Source organism: Trypanosoma rangeli (assembly GCF_003719475.1).
Source record: "Trypanosoma rangeli strain AM80 chromosome Unknown Tra_15.4_contig_00032, whole genome shotgun sequence".
NCBI classification, from domain to species: Eukaryota; Euglenozoa; class Kinetoplastea; order Trypanosomatida; family Trypanosomatidae; genus Trypanosoma; species Trypanosoma rangeli.
Window position 1 is genome coordinate 18,031 of NW_021705776.1, and position 21,748 is coordinate 39,778.

A 21,748-nucleotide genomic window follows, 5' to 3' on the forward strand; every position below is an offset into this window, starting at 1 on the left:
GTCCACGCCTTCGCCCTACGTTGCCCCGGCGCCGACAGCGGTGGCCGGGGCGGCGGCGGCGGCGGCGGCGGCGGCGGCGGCAGCGGCAGCGGCAGCAGCAGCAGCAGCAACCGACGATGCAGCATCAGCTGGGTCTTGAGGCGGCTCGTGAGAGGAGCCCACATTGTGATCGGCGTGTTCCACGGTGTCAACCAATAAACGGGACGCTCCAGCCTCTCCATTCTCCTCGTCAGCTTCGTTACTGCACAGCCCAAACTCCTCTGGAGTGGGAAAGTTAAAGCGCGCCGCCGCCACCTCAGGGGTCCAAAACTTGTATGCGTCGAACCCTACCAAGCTCTGCGGTAGCTCCTCCTCGATAGCACGACGACGCTGCTTGTTTTGCGCCATGATATCTTCTACCCGCGTCCAAGCGGCCTCTAGCAGGCCCTCAAGCGCCTCGGATCTGCCCTGTTCCACGTCTGTGCAGCGCCGCAGCAGCGCCGCGGTTTCTGACGGGCTAAACGATTCTTTGAGGATTGCCTCAACCGCCTCCAACACCCTCTCGTTCGTGGCCGCATGATCACTGCTGCTAGCATGCGCCTCAGGCGAGCATGACGCAGCCGTGGGAGGAAGCAGCTGCTGAAAAAAATATACGCCGGCGCGTGTGGGCCTTGGTGCAGTCCGCTTCTTCATTCGTGTTTGATTCCACGTCTCTCTCCCTCCGTGCCCTCACTTGCTCAGTTTTGGCTGCGGGCTGGTATGCGTCACTGCCTCGTTCCTTCGTTCCTTCCTTCCTCTTGCAAAGAGCAGTGAAGCACAATAGAGAGGAGAAAAGGACAACGGTGGCACTACAAAGGAAGTGCGGACCGCCCACAGGTGGTGGTGCTGCGCTGCACCACCACCACACAAATGCAGACAACTCTTCGTGCCCCCTTTCTGGCCTGCAGCCGTCATGCTATCGCGGCCAAAGTCAAGCAGGCGAAGATAAAGAACAGAACGAGCAAACAGAACAAAAAGAGAGCGCGTACGCAAAGAAGTACATCAGTACAAGTATTATAGAAAGCGAAATATGAGCACGTGCTATGCTATCAAGCTGCACCCCCACCAACCCCACCCCACCCCACCCCCACAGCAACAATAGGAGAAAAGGTATCTTGCCTTGTGGGTTGTATTGCACTCATTTTATTAGTATTATGTATCCACCACTATCATGCATATTGATGGGCACATGTGTGTGCACGAATGCACTACCAAGCTGAAAAAGGTCAGTTCGGGTGTCCGGAAATAGTAAAAACCGGTAGTTATGTTTACACACGCCGCAATGACGTTTGTCACATGTCTCCTCCTTACTGAGGGAACATCTCTAGCGCGGTGATGTCGGTGGCCCACAGCAAACCACCCGGATAAACGCCGTCGCACAGCAGCGTCGACCAGACAAAGGGGCCAAAGAAGTCGTAGCTGTGTGTCGACTCCTCGTAGACGTAAAGGATCTCACGCGGTTGCCACGGTGCTGGCCCAGATGACCTGCTGGGGGACGCCGTGTGGGAAACATTCTTTAAAAAAGATGCTGAGCCCGTGTTCTCCCGTGTCGCACGCCGAATGACGGCCAAGATGTCTTGATACGACCCCGCCGAGGTGACACTTGCCAACTCCGTTTCATAATAGTCCGCGATGCAAAACAGCGGCAGCAACGCCTTGTGTGCGGCTGCAATATGTGGGCATGGGCTGTCCGCCGCCAACCTCGCCTCTAGATTTGCACGGCTGTACAAAAGCTCATACACGAGCGCGTCGTTCTGCCTATCCTCGCCTTGAATTATTGCCTCCACCACCTCTACCAAGGAGGTCAGCTGACGGAGAAACATTTGCGCCGTGGCATCTTCCTTGCTCCCCACCATGCTGTCTCTAGAAACGCTGTTTGTGGTGCAAGTAAGCTCATTCTCGTCTAGTTGGGGAGGCTCCACGCAACGTCGCAGCTTTCTAAGTATCAAATTAAGCAACCGTATCAACTGCTGGGAGGCATAGGTATCCATGTCGTGAATAAAGGGCGCCAAATTGGATAATGTAGGAATAAACACGGATGCCAACGGCTCATTCTGCTCGTTCATTGCCTTGGCAATGCCGTGGGCAAGAACCACAATACACAGGGAGCTAATCGGCATTTTGCCGCTACATCGTCCTGGCTTAAAACGAGGCTCAATAACTGTGTCGCTCATATTCCGGTTAAGCACTTGGTCTTGGGAAAAGAGCAGCATCAACGTGCTGGTCATAAACCCAATAAAGGGGTACGAAAAGTGTGTCATATCCTTCATCAGCTTGTCAATCGACTCCGGTGTCTGTCCTTCTCCGGAAATGTGAACCTGACAGACTTCAGAGGTAGTATTGGTGGGGTTCGTTGCCGCGGCAGTCCTAATACCAGCCACGCTCCCTTTCTCAGCCTCAGTTGACGCCATGTAGCTCAGATGCAGAACTTCTTGTACGACGTCCAAAACCTCCTTCGCGTAGAGCGTCAAGGTGGTGTGCGAGAAGGTGGGATGATCGTAGAAGAGAACGTACAACACAATACAGAGTGACGGGCATACCTGTAGCCGGTTAACCATGGCAGTCAAAAGCGCGTTAAATGGCACAGGTTCGCCATCCTCAATTTTCTTCACACACTCCAGGGCGGAATTTTCTTCACTGCCCTTTAGGTATGCCACAAGCACGGCCAGGAGTTGAGCGCAGTGTCGTCCCAAACTGTCACCGCAACTAATGGATTTGTCACCCTTTCTGCCGCCAAACACATTGTACATGTTTCGCAGCGATGGACGATGGCCGTCACGGTACAAAAAAGGGGAAGATGAAAGACGGCCGGAGCCCCACTCCACTAATCGCCTTAGTAGGATCAAGATAAATGCCGACAGTCCATCAGATGACATTACTATCTCTGTAAACATGTCCATGTGTGTTCCATCAAAGGCTGTGTTGTGGTAGAGCGCGGAGGAGGTCATAGACAATAGGAGGCTCACCACCTCGTTGTGGGCCTCCGCCGTCGCGTAGGCCACCGGCACGGAGACGCAATACTCCATCAGCGCACAGCAGAGTTTGTGTGCCTCTGTTGTGGCCCACTGCGCGGTCGTAAAGCTCTTTGCGTCACCTGACCCCTCCCCCATCACAATGTCCAACAGCAGTGTGACGTCCCCGCGGGAGACCTGGTGGGCGTAACGAATGACAAACTCCGTAATGTGCAGCACAGCAATGAACGCATCACTGTGACCCTGGTTGTAGTTGCACAAGGCGTGCTCGAGCTGTTGCAGGCAAAAGCGAAAAAGCCACCGCACCCGTTGCGTCTTTACACACATTGGTATTAACTCCCGTAGAACCGGCAGTGCTGCCCCGTAGTATTCCGCCCCCGAGCAGATCTCCTTCTTGTAGAGAAGCAGACGCTCGGTGAACTCCTTCTCATCCGGGTCTGCCTTGGCGCACGCAACTCCGGTGAAGTACCGCACCGCATCCTCCCTTGTCTGAGCCCCACCCATTTACATACAGATGCACTCTGAGAGAAGGTAAGGGAGGAGGGGGGGGAATAATTTAAAACAAATATATATATATACGGTGCAGCGGGTGCCTCGTACACGTCCCCCCTCGCCAGGTACACGCACAAGTCCACGCGCGGGCAATACCTGAAACCTACGGTTCTTCTTCTTTACTACTACTCGCAGGAATCTCCTGCGCGGGACACACGCACACACAACACATCAAGCAAAAATAAAAATAAAAAGAGGACGGAGCAAAGAATGGAGGAGGCAAAACCAACCACAAACACAATCACAAGGCATCAGAGCCAGCGCGCACACACTAGAGAAAGAGAAAGAAAGAGAAAGATAGAGAAAGCCCTCCAAGCCATTATCCTCTCGCCAAAAATAATAAATAAAGGTTCCGCAACTCGCTCCGTGTGCGCAATACTGGAGGTGGTGCGAGCACCGAATGCACCTCGTCGTACATAACTTGGAGCAACACAATTCATGCAGTCGGAGGCCATCCGTTCGCCTCAGACGCCTCGCTCTCGTTCTCGTCCCTGACTTTCATATATATCCTTTTTTCGGTTTTCTCCCGCGGCTTTCCCCGCCCCCTGTTGTGGAGACAGCGCACCCGCCCCCAACGAAAAACCCCAAACAAAGCCAAGTATAACCGCCCCTGAAGAGAACTCTCCCCCCTCCTCATCTCGCTTCACGTGCGCAAGCGCGTCCAGGAACAGCCTACTTAATTTTCCTCTTGCGTTGCAGGAGCTCTTCCCTGCGGCGCTCTGCCCGCTTCCGCAGCATCGCCCCACCCTCCGCGTTCTCCTCGGAGGAGGCTTGACGATGCCGTAGTAGTGGGCCAATGAGAACCCAGCCTTTGTACACGGCCATTGCGGGGACGGGGAGATACAAGAGAAAAAAGGCCCAGTGAAACAGACAGCACAGGAGCCCCACAACCCAGCACACCCACAGCAAGTCCTGTGCAAAGGAGTACACACCCAGTTCACTGGGGTTAGAAGCATCCGGACACTCCAGCAGTTCGCCCGTCAAGCTGTAACTAGGCTGCGCAAACTGCTTCAGTAAGGCGAGCGCCACAAACTCCTGCCCTGCCCAGAAGCCTAAGCCAATAACATCCCAAAACCATGGAAGCGAACCGCGGTAGTACATGATGAAGGCAAGCGAAAGCACATTTACAGCCCAGGTGCATATTGTGAAGGTGCGCATGCGTGCCTCGTTCCTCCGCATGTTCTTCTTCGCCGTATCCTTCGCCATGATTACGCACTCAGAATCTGGTCATGGCGCAGATATCGTGAGAAGGAAGAGACCAAGTACAACAGAGAAAGACAGAAGAATAATTTTTAATTTTTTTTAAGGTGAAAATGAGCAAAATAGTAATCATAATAAACAGCTGGGATGCACAGAATATATAAATCATCGTCACCGCACTCAGACACCCTCAACTTCGCCTCAGTCACATCACACACACACACATACTGTATCATGTTTCGGTGGTTGTTCTTGTTCTTCACTGCAATGCGTTTCCCCAATAAGGCTGGTTACCTCGGCATCTCACGCAGCCCCTGGCTTCCACCACCGTGCGTGCCGTAACCCTTTGACCGATGGTAGCGCTCACCAAACGGGTCCAGAAAGCCACTGAAGCAAATGACCGACACAGCCCCGACAGTTACCAACAAAAACCAACGTTGTAAACGCTCGGCAGCCTCTACAGCCTTAACATTCGTATTGCGAAGCTCCTCCGGCACGTGATTCCGGGACGGATTCTTGGGAAACTCGTAGTACATCGCTGCAGGGCCGTCGTCGCTCCTTCACCCTCCTTGCGAACTTTATCGTAGTACCCACGCCGCGGCATGCGCACAACCGTTGACACTCCTGCAAGCGAGGCCCACGCAATGAATCGGCGCTGCATCCTGCCTCCGGCTTTGCGGCTATCACCCTTTGCCTGCCTCTCTGTTCCCTTCCCTCGAACAGTTCTATGCCTTTGTCATGCCTGGTAGCACTGCAGCATGCAAGGAAAGAAGCACAAATATGCGCGCATACACACCCGTCTACGTGTGTGTATGTGGAAGTGAGGGGCAACAGAAACACAACAACCGCTGAAGCGGCGCAGTGTCCCTCTTCATAGTACCGATGTCTCGCCAAATGAAATTGGACACCTTCGATTGGGGCTTGATGCCCAACGAACTTCCCTTTTCCTCCAGGAGGGATGGATTTCACCCCACCCGCTTCATACAGCAGGCAAAGCAATATTGGTCTTTCTCGTAAGGACTCATGTGGCTAGTGTCCACAGCTTCTGCCCGTACCACAGCGAAGGAAAAGGAAGTGACGGTTCCACAATTGCCGCCACAGTTCACGTTGAGGTGTTCCAGGCGGTGCAAAGCCCCGTGAACGCTTAACATTCTTTGCGGGGAGCCGCCGCCCTGGCCTCCCTGTGGCTCTGCACTTTCTTTCCTTTCGCCTCCACGCTTCCGCTTCGGCTGTGAGAGTGTCGATAATAACAAAATGCACGGAGCACACGCATTGCTCTCCAGGTCCGATGCCTAGACACATCGGAAAAAGATGAAAGAAAAAGAGATATATACAGCTAGAAAAAGGAGACATATATATATATATATATAGCAGCAGCAAAAAGGTAATAAAACAGAGTCCATTATTTCCTTTTTTTTCAAGAAAAATAATTGGAGAAAAACACGTAAAAAACACCGAGACGAATTAAAACAAAGCAAAATACTTTTTTTTTAAAGTAAAAAAGCAATAGCACGTGTGAAGATGTACTCTGAACTTGTCATCTATATCCATTGCTTGTACAAGCCACTCACACCCTTGCACTCTCTCCCTCTCTCCCTCTCATGAACTCGTACTCGCTCTATATGTGGACTTCTATACTGACTCCAGGTACCGTACCCACCGCTTCAGTACCATGCTCAGGTGTCTATGCTTCGCTGCTGTCTAACTTTCGCGTGAGGTAGTTTGCCAGGAAGGAGAGTGGGTTTGTCGATGCCACCAAGTGCAACAAAGTCTCCCCCATGGATTTCATGTCTTCATCCACCATCGATTTAAGTCGAACCAGTGACTCTTCCTCCACAGACTCGGAGCGTTTGAGAGCTCCCGAGAGGTTTTCTCGCAGCCTGTCCACTTCACCCTTCAGCAACTCGCTTAGCGCCTGAATCTCCGTTAACTCTTGGTTAAGCGACTGCACGCATTCCGCGGCACGCGCCTTTACCTGGGCCTCAGACTGCCGCACAGCTATTAAATCTTCTCGCACAAAGGCCTCAAACTCGTCACGCTCGCGTGCATTCAGCCGACGCATTTTATCCACCTCCTCCTGCATGAAATCCACAGCGCGCTGAAGTTCAACCTGGCAATCTTGTCGCATTCGCGCCACCTTAAATGAAGCGGCCTCGTGCAACTGACGAAGCGCCTGCCCCTCCACCTCATTTGCCTCCTCGTTCTTATTCTTCACTTTAACAGGTGTTTGTCTTCCATTTGACGAGGAGAGTCGGGAGCAGATCCGTTGCTGCCGTATATTCACATCATCTTGATTGGGCAAAAGTTTCTCCGCGGCCTCGCGCATGACAGGAAGAGAAATAAAATGGTCATTCTCCTCCGAAACTAGCTCGGTGCCCTGTACTGAGACTGTTCTGGAATGAGAACCCTCAACTACGGCAGCTGGTGCTGCCAGAGTTGGCAACACTGCTTCATCTAGCTGCTGTCGAATACGACTGAACGGCACCCGACGTTTCCTCTCAGCAATCCACTCGTGAATCCCAGATGATCGTATAGCACTAAAAGTTGACTGCGTCAAGGAAATCATCAGCGGTTCTTTGTCATTCCCATGACTCATGACATGGGAGAGTCTTACAGGGATAACGTGCAGGCGAAGGCCAAGCTTCCGCTCCTTTGAAAGCTTTACTGAACGAATGTGTTCGTACGGAATAGTAATGTTATCCCCAGAGCACCCTGGAATCATAATGACGAGAATCAATGGGGAAAAGTATATGCTTGTGTAGCCACACACCTCCACACCGCCCGCCTCAATAAGAAGGGCCGTAAACTGCAGTCGTTCAAAGCTAGAGCATTCCATGTTATAGACGTCAAGCAAGGTTTGAATACTTGTTAAGAGATTGGCGTCATTGGGAAGCTCCGCCACACCCTTCTTGAAAAACTCAGGTAGCGTTGAAGTTGACAAAACTGTACGGTTGTGTGTGTAGAGCCTAAACAACATCTCAACGCATTGCATTTGAAAAAAGATATCGTTCGACTTTGTCAAGGCCTCGCCAATGTGACCACATTCTACACTCATCCGATTCTTGTTTGCCTTCGACCCGCGGATGAGCGTGATGAGCACACTCGCGCAGGCACGGCATTGACGGTAGTCGTCTTCACTTTCCACAGCAACGTGGAGAAAGGTCAAAAAACACGGCATCAGCACCACACCGAGAGGATCCTTCAGCGTCGCAGAGGCACAGAGTTGTTGAATGAGCTCAAAAAATGCATCCATATTGACCTTGCCACGGAATGTGTGCTGTTCCAGCCTCAACAGTGTGCCGCAGATGTCTGCCAAGAGGTCGATGCAACGGCCTTCTTCAACAGGCGCCAAAAGTGCCTGCGGGAGCTCCTGACACTCTGAAATAGCCGGTTGCAACAAGAGGTGAAGAAAGACGGAAAACGGGGGCACCAACGCGTACCTTGCGGCGTAGAGGAACTTGCGCAGGATTGTCTTCATCTCATGAAGGACAAGCGAAACATCCTCGTCAGCAATAATAGGAGGACATGATTGAACCTCATCTGTGGGCAAACGCAGCAGCGCCTCCACGGAGGCCATATTGTTAGCTCGCTTTAATAATAATAAGGCCGTTTCGTTTCTCCTCACTTTTTTGTTCGCCGTGTTGCTGCTACTGATGCGTCTCCTCGTTTAGCACCTCTGCCTCCCCACCAAAGCAATAGAATAATAAAAAAGGAAGAATACAGATTGATCTGGCTGGAAAAGCCCAAAGTCTTCTATGGATTCGCAACAGTGTTACCGTTGCAGAAGAACTAGTAGACCAATATAACAGATATATACGTTTCCTGTCCACATGTGCACATACTATTTCACTCATTAATTATTATTTTTTAAATAATAAATAAAAAGCATGAAATAAGGCATCCAGATGTGTTTGTTTTTTTTTTCGTTTTTTTTTCCCCCTCTTCCTTTTCAAATCATTACTCCCATTGGTATACTCCTCTGGCTGTTTTCACGGTTCATGACCACACACCCAGTCGTCGCTTTCAACGACCAGTAAAAATGGTGCTCCACGAGTTCCATAATAGTTGCTGTTAGCGTGTAAACAACAAATACAAACACCATCGATGGCAAAAAATCAAAAAACAGGTAAACCGACAGCATTGCCCTGGATATTCTTCCTGGCATTTTCCAATGAATAAGCATAAGACCTTGAAAATGAACTAAGCAACTAAACAACACGGGTGAGATGAGTTCGCCAAGCATAGAACTTGGATCTACAACGTAGCGATGAAGCACTGAAGTGAGAATGGTCAAAAACGTAATCATACAATAAGAAAATACACTAAGCGAAGTCGGTACATGGGCCTCACTCCATATGGTTGCAGCACAGAATAAAAAGGCGCCTCCCCCACTGAAGGGTGAGGCAGCGTCAGAACTTTCATCACTCACGCAATCCGTGCTTTTCGGTTGATCTGAGAGATTCCCCTTTGACGATGTCACCGAAAAATTAGATTCACTCTCCTTTTCCTTTACTGAAAACGAAGAAATGGGAAAAGTGGATGGTGTCGTGGAGACAGAGCTTGATTCAAGAGTATCTTGCTTCACTGAAGAATCCACATTTGATTTGTCTCTACCCTCAACCCATGTTACCCGTTCTTTTAAAGTTGGATCGTCTTGCTCAAGCCTCCGAAGTTCTATAGCAAGTGTTTCATCGGTTTTACCAAGTTTCTCTAAAGCCTGTGCCTGTCGCAACAATGTTCGATAGCGACGCCTGGCTCGTAGTTGCATAGGGTCACTCATATTACTTCCTGCAAAAAATTTGCAAAAAGTTTCCGAACACTAAAAGCCAAAAGAAGACAAAAGCGAAGAAAAAATCCATGAATTGACCCACAAATCCATTCAACAGAGACAAACGCCTTCTTTCCCACGTACGTGTATTTACCGGTTGAATTATTGCTTTATCGCCGTTACACTCTGATTTTCCATAGTTTGGAAAGTCAGTTCCGATACTTCTATTTTCCCTATTTATTAAAGCAAGTCGAATTTTTTTTTCATGCTTGGAAACAACCCTGGCTTTATATCCTACTTAAATCACGGCTTCCCAGTAATTGACAAGCATTACCGTTTTTTAAAAATGCTGTCTTTTTTTTTAGTTAAATTAGAAAACACCCCCCTGGTGGCCCAACCACATCTCGTCTAATTAGACGAAGAGCCTTCCCTTGTAATGGCGTAGCGCATAAGAGTTGCGCCTTGTACCGTACTGTTCGTGACATGACAAAGAAATAAGGGATAGTTGGCTGGTGTAACAGCAATAGCCCACCGAAGAAAAACTGCACTGTAGGCACAAAGTACAGTCGTCATTACGGGATCTATTTCACTTGCCTTTCTTGTCGGGAAATTCATGATGCCAGCAATAGGTATAAGCCAATTTGCAGCAGCTCCGGTATATCCAAGGTAACGCACAAATGTTACGGACACCATTTAAAACATAAGTATATCAACGCTTTTGGCTTTGTTTTAGTTGCTCGAGGAAGAGAAGGCAAAAAAAAAAAAAAGACAAGAGCATTGAAAAAAAAAAAAGGACCGTCCAAGTCATTTTATTATTATTATTATTATTACGGTTTTGAAGTGGGGTTAGAAACAGAATTTGCCCTCAATACATCCCGTGTTTCAGTCATTCAGTTGGAGTCACAAAGAATCTAATCATCACTGTCGTTTTTTTAGCAAGGCAGAATTTAACGACCGCAAAAGCGTGTCTATATCCTCCACCATAGGTGGTGGATAAAAGAATCCATCCTTACTAAAATACCTCCCATATGGAACCCCTCTGGAAACCGAATAATAAACTGATGAAGGAGCAAATAGACGAAAAGGTCCCACCAATTGAGTCTCAATATTTATCGTTGCTGAGTCAGGAACTTCATTGACACGAACACAGACTCGGCGCCCTCTCAACGCATGAAGATAATCCTTCCGTCGTGTGTCATTCCTATGAATGGAAGGTCCTGCAACCGTAAACACTATACGATCTGAATCATGTAAGGATCCATAAAAACAGGCAAATAAACAAAAAAGACCAGAAATTCCCATCAATGCGTATTTTGTCCGGGGGTATGACTCAAAAAACTCTCTCCCAAACATTAATGAACATGTGATCCCAACAGACACAAAAATAGATACGCATATTAATATCAACTTCCTTTTGTGTCCAATGTTTGCCTCAAATTCGTCCAGATGAAGTAAATAGTCGTGTATATTATTGACTATTGCATTTTTTGCAGTTCTGAGATCATTTACAGGAGAGTACTTGCGTACTGACTCGCTGTATAAATCATAGCCATAAACGTACTTTTTGTTAGCTTGCTTATTAGCCTGATCGGTGGATACCTCTTTCATTCTGTGTAACTTCAAATAGGAAAAAAAAGCAAAAGATAAACCGACTATTTGACTAATACAACCAATAAATAATAATAATAATAAATAAATAACTTGATCATGTTAAAAAAAAAAGAAGTAATAATAATAATAATAAGATATATATATATATTCTTATTATTATTATTATTATTATTATTATTATTATTTTCATTACCATCATCATCATATTCGCATCAGTAAAAACATATACACCTTCTATCGTGATGTAGCCAATTTCAAATCCATATTTCGAATATGAATACTGTGCGGCTCATTTGGAATACAACCAGATTTACCCATTGCCCAATCGTAGCTCCGAGCAAAGGCAAGTAAACTACCATCAGCACTAATGTCTCCAGCAGAAATGGACTTATTACGTTTTTCCAATCGTGTTTCACCTTCCCCATATCCACAACAAGACCGTTTTTTGTAGTCCCAATAACCAATTCTACCATCACCACCGCCAGTAACAATAAGAGGCATTCGGGGACTCATAACGCAAAAATTCGTTTGATACATATATAGTGCACTTTCTTCCACCAAGATATGAGCCTTGAACGTGGCAGCCCCCTCACCTTGAAGAGGGGCATATCCAAGTCTTCCCTCCGAACTTCCAACTGCAACACCGTCTTGCTGAGGAGAACATGCAACACATCTTAGATTAAACTTTATCATAGAGGGTGGTTCAAGCTCATTTGTCTTCATCATTGTTTGAAGGTTAAATAGATGAATTTTCCGCCCAGTCACACAAGCGGCCATAGGGAAAGTTCGCTGCGCATCTAAGCCAAATACAGGTTCACCCAAATTTTCCTCCTTTATAGGTACTGGTTGTCTCAAATCCCAAAAACGCAATCTTCCATCCCAACTACCAGTGATCAAAATTTCCGTACATGTATTCGAACTGACATGGGCTATACAGCTTACAGGAAGATCGTGAGATCCAACAGTTATTTTCTGGTCGGTTGTTAAATTCCACATTGTGGCCGTCTTACTACATCCACCCCAAAATACCCGTCCATCAGCTGAAAATGACATGTCCAAAATTGGTGCATCACTCATGGCAAACGTCATTGGCTGAGATCTTATATCCTTCACGCCTGGCTGCTGACTCACCTGCCATACACGACAAGTTTTGTCCCATGATGCCGCGCCAAGAAGAAGATAAGGACATCCAGAAGGCGAAAAACGTACGACACTCACGCAGTCGCCTGGAGGGCCCTCTACCTCATGTACAACATTCTGAGAATTGGAGTAATTAAACGTGTTCATAGTACAAGTCCTTTTCCCAAGATTCAATATATATATATATATATATATATTAAAAACAATGATAAAAAACAAAGAAAAAAAACTACTAGTGGACCAAAAAAAAAGCATAAATTCAAGAAAAATATGACATGTTGCCATCCCTACCAAAAAAAAACCATATATTAACGTATTAAAGCTTAAAAAGATATGCGCGAAAAAAAAAGATGCCCAGTACACTTCTTCTCTATGTCATTATGTTGTCTCATCTACTTTTTTTTCTTTTGAACTTATTTTCATATATTGTTCATTAATAATGGTAGGGTCATTTTCTTACACTGCCAAATGCCCTGAGGGAAACGATTTTCAAGAAACAACAAAAAAATCTTCGCTCTTGCAGCCATTCTGTGTCCACAAAGCCCGCTCCTCCTCAAGAGACAAGGTGTCACAAGAATGATTCCAATAATTATCAGGTGTAGATTGTGAAAAAAAAAAATTCAACAGCTCTGACACCTCAACCCGCGCAGCCTCAAGTTGCTCCGGATCATCTGGCGCATACTTCGTCAGCTCCAAAGGGGGATGCTCTGGAAATGCGTGCGTTCCCAATTCAAAAAGTTTTTTAAATACACAATTCGGATGGTCATGATTAATGGCAGTATACACACTAACTACAAAATTGTCATCACCACGAAGAAGCGAAATCCAGCAGTTGTTGAGGTAGCGAGAGAAAAAAACAACAAGTTGATCTTTATATAACTCAGGGTCCACAATACCCATACGAAACAAGGCCATAATGGTACCGCAGCATGCTTGAGTTAAAAAATCTACTGTGACTTCCTTACTTGTAGGCATTTTATCTTACATTCTTCAGAAATAGTCAATAAAAAGCAATATATATATATATATATATATATATAAGAGAGAGATAGAGAGAGCACGTGTATTTCCAAGAAAATATTCAACAAGACAAGGCCATTACATAAGGTTTCAAGGCGAAAAATGTTACAATAATTATTTTTCGAACACAACACTGCTTCCTCAGTCCACAACATAATATTGGCTTGATTCAACCTGTAATAATAATCATAATCATAATCATAATCATAAATATTATTATTGCATATTAATCCCATTTTTATATTCATAAGCACAGGATCAAAAAAAAATCAAAGTATGAAAATCAAGCAAGCAAAAACAATATTTTTAGTGCAAAATGCAAACACGTTTCACGGTACACACATCCTGCTTCAACTCAGTATTCATTGCAAGCCAAACTAATATACAGAAGAGAGAGATTATGAAAAAGAAAGGGGAAAGCCACATGGGTAATTAAATGAACTTTATAAGGCAAAATACAGAGTCTTTACCCACAGAAGCAAAGGGACACTTCAACATATTTATCAGACAATGCCAAAAATGGCAACTTCACTGTAGCATAATACACAACCCAAAAACCGCTCCCAGAAAACACAAGAAGAAAATATCCAATACCAGACCAGACCTCAATACTTCCTCAGAAAGGATATAAAGAGATACAACAGGCAAAAAAAAAGCAAAAAAACGCCATCAGTATTAAAATAAGAGATGCTAACGCATACCCAAAGTGATATTTCAGACCCAACAAGGAAGCTTCATACTCGGAAAGGAAAAGACAAGCCCCAGCAACGAAAACAGCACCCTTCAAGCATGAAAGCCCTTCAAAGCCAAGAAAATACCTGTTTGTGGCTAGCGCCGCGCACCCCCCAAAAGAATGCGCGGGTGCCACGACGCCACCGCCCCGCCCCAACAACAGTGAGAAGTTGCGCCGGCTGCCGGGCGATCTCCCACCCCCGCTTTTTCTCTCCAGCCCGCGTCTCCGGTCCCTTGCGTTGTTTCCGGCGGTGGCGTTTTGGTATTACACGATTTCTCCCATTGCTGGGGTTGTCTCTTTTATCGCGGTGGCGTTGCCCATTGCCTCTTCCCCCCCTTAAAGGAAGGAAGGTATTATATAATAAAGGAATGTCGAGTGTGATTAATAATTTTCTGAGGCGCTGCGCCGAGCTATGCGCTTCTCGGAAGCCGTTTGTTCTTGTCCTTGGCAACGAAGGGGGCGACATGGATAGCATTATCGGCTCAATTTATTTGGCGTTTTATCTGCAAAACCATTCTGATTTGGGTGGTGGAAACTATGCTCCTGCGTTGAACTTTGAAAAGGAGGATCTTCCGTTGCGTAGAGATGTTGTACAGCTGCTATTGAAGTATGGAATAGTAACAGAGTGTTTGCTTTCAGCTAAAGGAACACCGGGCACTGCAGACTTTGTGGATCTGCAAGCGATCCAACTGGATGTTGTTTTATATGATCATAATAAGCTTATTCCCGAACAGAATTTTTTGAGGAATAGTGTGGTTGGCGTCATAGATCACCATTTTGATGAAAAACTCTATTTGGATAAGTCCAGCCACTTTCGAAGAATAGAAACTGTGGGTTCAGCTTGCACTCTTGTGGCCGACCTTTTTCGTGCGGCGGGGCTAACAATTCCATGCCCGGAGCTTCTTTTAGCTCCTATTCTACTGGACACTGTAAACCTTAATCCCGCTCAAAAAAAAGTTACAGAAAAGGATATTGATCTATCTCAATGGCTTCTAAAGCAAGCTTCTGAACCCATTGATCTTACGAATATGTTTTTGGAGCTCACAGCATGGAAACACGATATACTTGGTCTGACCTTCCCTCAACATTTTCGCCGAGACTACAAGATGTTTGAGTGTTCATTTAAGAGATATACGGAGAAATCCCTGAAAATAGGGATTAGCAGTATTTCATGTCGATTTGATCAGTTGCTTGGTTCACATGGAATGCCGGAACTTGCTTCCAGCTGTCTTGAATTCTTGACCTCAAAAAATCTGGATGCATTTCTTTTGGCTTTTGCCGGAGAAAGGGGATCAGGAAATTACTGTCGCCAGTTGGCATTTATTGCAAAGGGAACTATTTGTGAAGCACTGAAAGAGTTTGCGGACCGTTCACCCGAGGGTGTTGTTTTTACCCCTATAGATAGCATGGAGCAGAATAAATGGGAACTGATATGTTATGAATTGAGTGATCCGTCTGTTTCGCGCAAGCGTCTTGCACCGTCACTTCTGATGTTTCTTACCTCTTGGCAAAAGCTGTAAACGTTTTTTTCAGGAGAAGGTAATTAACAAAAAAAAATCGGAGATAGAGAGGAGGGGGTTAAAAATGTGTTAGTGAGACTTATGTGGAGCACTGGTAAATGGAATTACTTAACCAATATATGTTGTAACTTTTTGGTTATTGTGATGTGTTGTTTGACTTTTGAGCTTGTTGTTCTGCCTTTCCCACCATGAGCATCTATTTACCTACTCATCTACTCTATTTACTTATAGTAAAAGGAAATATGCTATGAACTTTTTTTTTCATCTGAAAGCATGGACATTCTGGTTTGATATCCGAGACAGCACAATGGATATATTGAGTGCAAAATATGCCCAAGGATAGCCACAAGTACAAATGGATTTACTGGCACCACCTATCGTAGATTTAGTAAGATTTATTTGGTTTTTTAAAGGATTTGGGAGCTTGATCATGATGTTAATGTGGCAACTCTGCCTCAAAAGAAGAAAAGAAAAATGTTTGGAGTCATATGTCCCATTTTTTTGTTTAAGATGACGTCGAAGAGAGCGAGAAACATTTTTTAAAAGCAGTGTGTAAAAACAAGCATTTGCTAAGTGAAATAGCCTTGCTTTCGATTTTGTTTTTCGGATGCAAAAGCGGAATTAGCGCAGAAGAGTGAAGAAGAACACGTGGTAGCTAGTGGCAATATTGGATGTTTATTGACGTGGATATTGGGCAATCTACCTATGTTGGATACAGAAAAATGTCTTCTGGCCACACAGCAGTTTCTTCGATCGACAAGGTATACATTGAGTTGTACCTTGTTTCCGGTCTGATTTTGGGGATCCAATACGTTTTTATGGACTTGCAAAAGTTATTAACGATTGGTATCTTTTAGGTGTAGCTCCTATCCACCCCGGATGAGGTTTGTATTTTAAAAATACAAGCTGTTGTCCGCTTTTGTAGCTTGCTTTTACGCTTCTTATTACCCGTGTTCACACCAGTTGAGATTCATGCCGATGGGGTTCGCACTTACCTCATATGTAAGGTTTTCAAGGGTGACTGCATCCGTGACTGTATGTATAATGCCAATTAAAGTATTGAGGCTAAACAAAAGTTCAGAAGAAATGTCAATGCCTTTTATGTTTATTACATTGCACATGTTGGGGAAACAGCACTATTAATGGTGAAATCATGTCATTTTTTTTTCTCAGATGTCGTGTTTTTAAAGACCTGGGTAAATTTTTTGATGATTCAAATCAAATATTATTTTTGGGTTTGGGGGATATACTTTTTGGATATTACGCGATATACGGGTGTTTTGCCTAGGGCTAAACACACAAATGCAGATGTTTTAATTGTAGGAATTATTACCTTGAACTTGGCTTCAGGGAGCCCCTGCTGAATGAAAACTGATGGGATTTGTCATGGCTTATACATACTTCTCCCCATATATGTCCTTGAAATGGACAGGGGGTCTGGTTTAAAACTTATAAGTTATTGGGAATTTTTCCTTAATTTGTTCCTCAGGGTTTAGTACCGTTTTTTGAAAGCAGCATTTGATCGTACCTGTAAAGTTGCAACTAACGTACTACTTCAGCATCTCTTCATTACACAGAGGCATGCTAAGACATCTTGGATGCAGGTTGGAAAAACAAGGGGTTCACCTTCATCGGTTTAGTTTAAACTTAAGGAGCTGGAGTTTTTTTTCTTTTTTGTGAGGTTGCCGGTAAATGGCGTACAGCTGTGAACATGGGCAGTATTCGTTTTGGATGTGAGAAACAAAGTCGTTCTCTTCTTCAAGAAACATGAAGGAAGAAAAGTAATGAGCATGTTACACAAGCTACAAAACAATCCCAGAAGAAATAGGCCTTTTGTTCCTGTCTTGTCTTTTCTTTTTTATTATTATTGTTTCTTTTTTGCCTAGAGAGTCTCAGTGTAGCCTACTTGCAATCTACAAATAGGTTGGAAAGGGTCGTGAAAAATGGCACGCGGTAACCAGCGAGACCTTGCTCGTGAAAAGAACACAAAAAAACAACAAGAAAGGCAAAAAGGACATCGCTCAGACGGGATGTCTGTCGTCCAACGAAAGGAAGCTGATGCAGAGCGAATGCGCAAAAAGCAGGCGGAGGCCGAAACGAAACAATCTGGCGGTTCATGATGTAATTGCGCACACCTCGTATCAGGTTTTTGTTTGTTTGTTTTATAAGCCAAACTACGGGAAACAAAAAATATGGATTATTTGAGAAAATATTTTAAAAGGAAAAGTACAGTAGTTGCTTTCCGTATCCTTCAAAACACGGAAACGACCTTCCCTGGTGGCTTGGTATTATTGTTATTATTATCATTATTATCATTATGCTTGTTGTTGTTGTTTGTATAGACAGTAAACAAAAAAGAAATACTCTTTTATGGTTGAATTTAATTTCATTTATTTATTGTCATATTTTTCTAACTTCTAAATTTATTATTATTATTATCATCATTATTGGCTCTGTGTGGGTGGGTGTGGCTGTTATCAAGTGTTAGTATAGTAGAAAGCTGCACGGGAGAGCAACTGGAGATGTCATTCTACGACAAGTCTAGTTCTGTAGGCTATGATGAGCGAGATAAGGAGGTGAATGAAGAATTGGAGGCTATGCTGGCGCGTACTCCACCTCACATTCAGAGGCATCTTCAACAACGTATTCACGACGGCATACTACAACGCATGAAAGAGGAAACAACAAGGAAGTGTTGGGATTTTTTAAAAAAGTATGAAACATGCATGAATTCAGTTAAACCTTATAAGATAAAGGATTGTATTCCTCACCGGGATGCTTTAAATGATTGCGCTCACGAGATTAATCGTGAGGATAACTATCAGAAGTATCGTGTCTTATATCTGCATGGTGAACTCCTTAAACTTCATGAGCACCGTCTAGGTGAGAGGATGGAGGCATTTAAGGTCCGTGTTCCTGATTCAATTAGAGCTTGGAAGCCAGATTATGCTCCAAAGTACGCTGACATGATGTCGGACGTGGGTGTAAAGCCTTCTGTGGAGATAGAGAAGGATGTAGAAGATGTTTGAAGCAGTGTAATGGTTGGGTCTTTTGTTGTCAAATGCATCAACATTTTTGTTTTTAAAAAATATTCATGAATCTATTGAGTGCACAGGTCTAAGTTACACGCGTCAATACTTTTTTTTTTGTCGTTGGTGTTTTATGCTGCGGCGTAATAGATCCCTACATGCTACGTGTCGTTTCTTGGCGTCTTGCTTGGAGGCCTGCAGCCATTCAGCACCTGCCCAATTTTGGGTCAAAGGAAGCTCCCAAAAAGGTAGAAGATACTCAACGACAATATCGTCCTCTCTCTCTTAAGGCCCGTCAGGCGCTGGCAGAGAAGTCAGATGAACTGCAGTATCATGTGATTACACAGGACTGGTTTGGTCAGCGCGTTGATACTTTTCTTACCCAGCACCATCCTGAATGGAGTTATGAAACCATGAAAAGTCTGGTTCAGCAGGGTCATATATACCGCTATAGAAAAAATGGAAAGAAAAGATACACACGATTAACAGATCGGCTGGAGTTTGACGAACTACTTGTGGTGCCAACTCCAGCGTTTTGGGAAAAGCAGCTTGCTCCTCCTAGTGGTGTGCTCAAGGAGACTACAAGGCAACCACAATTTAGATTGTCGTCTCATGTGCGGGAAATGGCACATAATATGGTGCTCTTCAAAAATGAGCATGTCATTGTTATTAACAAACCTCATGGTGTCCCTATGATGCCGACGAGTGACGCACAGGAGATGAATATAACTGCTATGCTTCCTGCCTGGAAATACACAAATACGGTGAAACCCATTGTTTGCCACAACTTGGATAAGGAAACAAGTGGTTGTGTTGTTTTAGCAAGAACCAAAAATGCACATCGCATGTTAGCACGTATGTTCGTGAAACGTGTGGTGCCAAACAGTGTGTATTGGGGATTTTGTGTAGGTAAGCCCACCGTGAACTTTGGACGGATACGCATGCACTTTGAGATGACGAAAGGAACTAAGGGCGATATCATTGTTGCGCGTCCTTCTCCTACCAAAACTTCTAAAGTGGGTATTGCCGAATTTGTAGTTAACGCCAGTGCATTGGAATTCGGAAGCTTCATCTCATTTTACCCCTTAACAACGCGTCGTCACCAGGAGCGGATTATGGCAGCGCATGCACTGCGTTGTCCGTTATTGGGTGACGCCAAATACGGCGGGGAGTCAGCGTTCCCCTCATCTATGTCTCTCTTCTGGGATCCAGAGGATAAAGGGCTGCCGTTACACTTACACCACCGAAAGATTCAGCTGCCATACAAAAATGGCGTGGGGGAGTTTGTCTGCGTTACGGCTCCTCTTCCACCTCATATGGAAAAGACGTTTAAGAAGCTTGGGTGGCCATGTGAGGTGGATGATCCGCTCATACCAGGTTGAGCCCAACGAGTTGTTGTTTGTTTGTTTTTGCTTGTTCGTGTGCATTTTCGTTTTTTCCCTTGCCGTAATTATTGGTCTATACTACGCTTAGCACAACACATACAAGAGAAATTGGGGGGACGTATGCGTACACAAGCGCAGGGAAGAGAGCGAAAGTGAGATGGTGAGTTGGTATTTACGTTGGCGTGCCTATGTAGGGAGGTGATGGAAGTGGATTTGTTGGAAAATACAAAAGAGGGTTTTCCTTCCACGTTATTGAGAGAATTATTATTATTATTATTATTATTATTTTGTAAAGTCGTGTTTTTTCTCCCTCTACGCACCGTGCTCAGAATTCCGGTTGAAAATCAACACGAAGAACCATACAGCTTGGACAGCGAATAGATGTGCAAGTTTGTCCGTGTGCCATCTCGTTTTTATCAACTCGCCACAGGGGACGAAATAACTATAAAGCATGCCGTCGAGCGTGGCACATACATGAGGGAGCGGAGTAAGGTCCGGAAACGAATTCTGGCCAGTGACGCACACCTTTTTCCAGGGGTTCTTGAAGTGGTCAATGACCCCGCGTCTTCTGTTATTTTTCTTGCTGTTAAAGAGGACGCAAACGCCGAACATGGATTTTTGGGTTTTGTGGTTGTCAACACAAGCTTTATCGTGCAACAACGGATTGTTGTGATTGCGTGGATCTCCGTTCTTAGCCGCTTTCGAGGAATCCACGTGGGGCGTTCCTTACTTCAACACGTGGAGGTTTTTTGCCGCGTCAACGGTGTGGAGCTTATGGAGGTGATGTGCACTGATGGTTACACGAAATTGTTTAGGCGGCATGGCTTTTTCACCTCCGTGAGCCCCTTTGCCTTTAAGAAAAAGGCCTTGCAAAAGCGGGTCGTCGTGCCCTCTTTGCCACGGGTGCCTTTTTGCGTCAGCAGTGGTGTTGTGTGTATACGCTATGCCAGGCAGGAAACCAGAAGGAAGTGGGTTTTCCTGGCTTTGGAGGCTTGTGGGTACAGTCTTGGAGGGGGGGATTTGATCCGTCGCATTTTTGACGCAGAATTTCGCATTGAGGCGGTGGATGCAAAAGAGGATCGCGTGGTGGCGATCTTGTCAATGGACAGGCAAGGATGGATTCCCCTTATCGCGTGTGTGACCGAGTACCGGGGGCGAGGACTGGGATCGTTTTTACTTTTTATGGCGATGGAGTGGATGCGGCGGGAGGGCGGCAGCTCTGTTTCTTTGGCCCCCTTGAACAGCAGCGTCGTTCACTTCTACAAGCGTTGGGCCTTCCAAGCGTCCTCCGTGGGCGGTAAGAAGCGACGTCGCGGCTCGCGCGACTCCATGGTACTTGTACGAGCCATTGATCTCAACGCGCATTATATTCCGGACGGACACTCCCTAGAAGACTTCCTCTCTGTCTCAACACCCGAAACTCCCGCGGCGGCGCAACAGTCAGAAGGTGAGGCGGCGGCGGCAGATAGTTCTCCCAATCTCATTGCATAACGCATCTGCCTTAGCCCCTGCTCTACCTGCAATGCATTGGTGGATAGCTGAGCCTTGTGCGTCTATTGGTGCATGCTACTGATGCTGTTTTTGTTCTTGTTGTTCACCTTCACTGTTTTTTTTTTCCTTGTATTATTTTTTATTTTATTTAATTTTTTATTTGCGGCTCTGCAGGGTCTAACGAGAAGGGAACGTAAAAAGGGAAGACGGGGGTGGAAGAGGATAAAGGACTTACGCATCTTACTTTCATTTTGTTTGTTTAGATTTTTCTCGTTGGGCGGGGCCTCCAGTCCACGACGCGGCGTGTGG

General features: G+C 45.5%; 12 protein-coding genes and 2 pseudogenes across 12 annotated transcripts, besides 17 other annotated features; 5 read left to right on the plus strand and 9 right to left on the minus strand.

The window, feature by feature from the left end:
• Positions 1–15: 15 nt before the first annotated feature.
• TraAM80_01569 (uncharacterized protein) lies at positions 16–672 on the minus strand (the record flags this gene model as incomplete). The annotated part of the gene is made up of 1 exon (XM_029378605.1): positions 16–672. The coding sequence occupies one exon, from the start codon at positions 670–672 to the stop codon at positions 16–18; it is 657 nt and encodes a 218-aa protein (XP_029241528.1).
• A 79-nt stretch (positions 673–751) lies between these two features.
• Positions 752–775: a microsatellite.
• Positions 776–959: 184 nt separating this feature from the next.
• Positions 960–997: a microsatellite.
• Positions 998–1,075: 78 nt separating this feature from the next.
• Positions 1,076–1,106: a microsatellite.
• Positions 1,107–1,325: 219 nt separating this feature from the next.
• Positions 1,326–3,494, minus strand: TraAM80_01570 (uncharacterized protein; the record flags this gene model as incomplete). The annotated part of the gene is made up of 1 exon (XM_029378606.1): positions 1,326–3,494. One exon carries the CDS (start codon positions 3,492–3,494, stop codon positions 1,326–1,328), a length of 2,169 nt encoding a protein of 722 aa, XP_029241529.1.
• Positions 3,495–3,815: 321 nt separating this feature from the next.
• Positions 3,816–3,849: a microsatellite.
• A 365-nt stretch (positions 3,850–4,214) lies between these two features.
• Positions 4,215–4,748, minus strand: TraAM80_01571 (uncharacterized protein; the record flags this gene model as incomplete). The annotated part of the gene is made up of 1 exon (XM_029378607.1): positions 4,215–4,748. The coding sequence occupies one exon, from the start codon at positions 4,746–4,748 to the stop codon at positions 4,215–4,217; it is 534 nt and encodes a 177-aa protein (XP_029241530.1).
• Positions 4,749–5,052: 304 nt separating this feature from the next.
• Positions 5,053–5,403, minus strand: TraAM80_01572 (hypothetical protein; annotated as a pseudogene).
• Positions 5,404–6,093: 690 nt separating this feature from the next.
• Positions 6,094–6,112: a microsatellite.
• Positions 6,113–6,426: 314 nt separating this feature from the next.
• Positions 6,427–8,319, minus strand: TraAM80_01573 (uncharacterized protein; the record flags this gene model as incomplete). Its single annotated transcript, XM_029378608.1, has 1 exon — positions 6,427–8,319. The coding sequence occupies one exon, from the start codon at positions 8,317–8,319 to the stop codon at positions 6,427–6,429; it is 1,893 nt and encodes a 630-aa protein (XP_029241531.1).
• Positions 8,320–8,652: 333 nt separating this feature from the next.
• Positions 8,653–8,677: a microsatellite.
• A 14-nt stretch (positions 8,678–8,691) lies between these two features.
• On the minus strand, positions 8,692–9,510 carry TraAM80_01574 (uncharacterized protein; the record flags this gene model as incomplete). Its single annotated transcript, XM_029378609.1, has 1 exon — positions 8,692–9,510. The coding sequence occupies one exon, from the start codon at positions 9,508–9,510 to the stop codon at positions 8,692–8,694; it is 819 nt and encodes a 272-aa protein (XP_029241532.1).
• Positions 9,511–10,263: 753 nt separating this feature from the next.
• Positions 10,264–10,302: a sequence feature (GA-rich).
• Positions 10,303–10,316: 14 nt separating this feature from the next.
• Positions 10,317–10,340: a microsatellite.
• Positions 10,341–10,428: 88 nt separating this feature from the next.
• TraAM80_01575 (putative lipase domain protein) lies at positions 10,429–11,118 on the minus strand (the record flags this gene model as incomplete). The annotated part of the gene is made up of 1 exon (XM_029378610.1): positions 10,429–11,118. One exon carries the CDS (start codon positions 11,116–11,118, stop codon positions 10,429–10,431), a length of 690 nt encoding a protein of 229 aa, XP_029241533.1.
• Positions 11,119–11,181: 63 nt separating this feature from the next.
• Positions 11,182–11,264: a microsatellite.
• Positions 11,265–11,266: 2 nt separating this feature from the next.
• Positions 11,267–11,306: a microsatellite.
• Positions 11,307–11,355: 49 nt separating this feature from the next.
• Positions 11,356–12,408, minus strand: TraAM80_01576 (mRNA export factor; the record flags this gene model as incomplete). The annotated part of the gene is made up of 1 exon (XM_029378611.1): positions 11,356–12,408. One exon carries the CDS (start codon positions 12,406–12,408, stop codon positions 11,356–11,358), a length of 1,053 nt encoding a protein of 350 aa, XP_029241534.1.
• Positions 12,409–12,434: 26 nt separating this feature from the next.
• Positions 12,435–12,458: a microsatellite.
• Positions 12,459–12,750: 292 nt separating this feature from the next.
• On the minus strand, positions 12,751–13,176 carry TraAM80_01577 (uncharacterized protein; the record flags this gene model as incomplete). Its single annotated transcript, XM_029378612.1, has 1 exon — positions 12,751–13,176. The coding sequence occupies one exon, from the start codon at positions 13,174–13,176 to the stop codon at positions 12,751–12,753; it is 426 nt and encodes a 141-aa protein (XP_029241535.1).
• Positions 13,177–13,274: 98 nt separating this feature from the next.
• Positions 13,275–13,301: a microsatellite.
• A 157-nt stretch (positions 13,302–13,458) lies between these two features.
• Positions 13,459–13,491: a microsatellite.
• Positions 13,492–14,382: 891 nt separating this feature from the next.
• Positions 14,383–15,534, plus strand: TraAM80_01578 (acidocalcisomal exopolyphosphatase; the record flags this gene model as incomplete). Its single annotated transcript, XM_029378613.1, has 1 exon — positions 14,383–15,534. The coding sequence occupies one exon, from the start codon at positions 14,383–14,385 to the stop codon at positions 15,532–15,534; it is 1,152 nt and encodes a 383-aa protein (XP_029241536.1).
• Positions 15,535–15,800: 266 nt separating this feature from the next.
• TraAM80_01579 (putative p21-activated kinase 3) lies at positions 15,801–17,338 on the plus strand (annotated as a pseudogene).
• A 32-nt stretch (positions 17,339–17,370) lies between these two features.
• Positions 17,371–17,412: a microsatellite.
• Positions 17,413–18,056: 644 nt separating this feature from the next.
• TraAM80_01580 (uncharacterized protein) lies at positions 18,057–18,563 on the plus strand (the record flags this gene model as incomplete). The annotated part of the gene is made up of 1 exon (XM_029378614.1): positions 18,057–18,563. The coding sequence occupies one exon, from the start codon at positions 18,057–18,059 to the stop codon at positions 18,561–18,563; it is 507 nt and encodes a 168-aa protein (XP_029241537.1).
• Positions 18,564–18,721: 158 nt separating this feature from the next.
• TraAM80_01581 (pseudouridylate synthase-like protein) lies at positions 18,722–19,945 on the plus strand (the record flags this gene model as incomplete). The annotated part of the gene is made up of 1 exon (XM_029378615.1): positions 18,722–19,945. The coding sequence occupies one exon, from the start codon at positions 18,722–18,724 to the stop codon at positions 19,943–19,945; it is 1,224 nt and encodes a 407-aa protein (XP_029241538.1).
• Positions 19,946–19,955: 10 nt separating this feature from the next.
• Positions 19,956–20,001: a microsatellite.
• A 207-nt stretch (positions 20,002–20,208) lies between these two features.
• Positions 20,209–20,235: a microsatellite.
• Positions 20,236–20,329: 94 nt separating this feature from the next.
• Positions 20,330–21,439, plus strand: TraAM80_01582 (N-acetyltransferase; the record flags this gene model as incomplete). The annotated part of the gene is made up of 1 exon (XM_029378616.1): positions 20,330–21,439. The coding sequence occupies one exon, from the start codon at positions 20,330–20,332 to the stop codon at positions 21,437–21,439; it is 1,110 nt and encodes a 369-aa protein (XP_029241539.1).
• A 117-nt stretch (positions 21,440–21,556) lies between these two features.
• Positions 21,557–21,595: a microsatellite.
• The last annotated feature ends 153 nt before the right edge of the window (positions 21,596–21,748 follow it).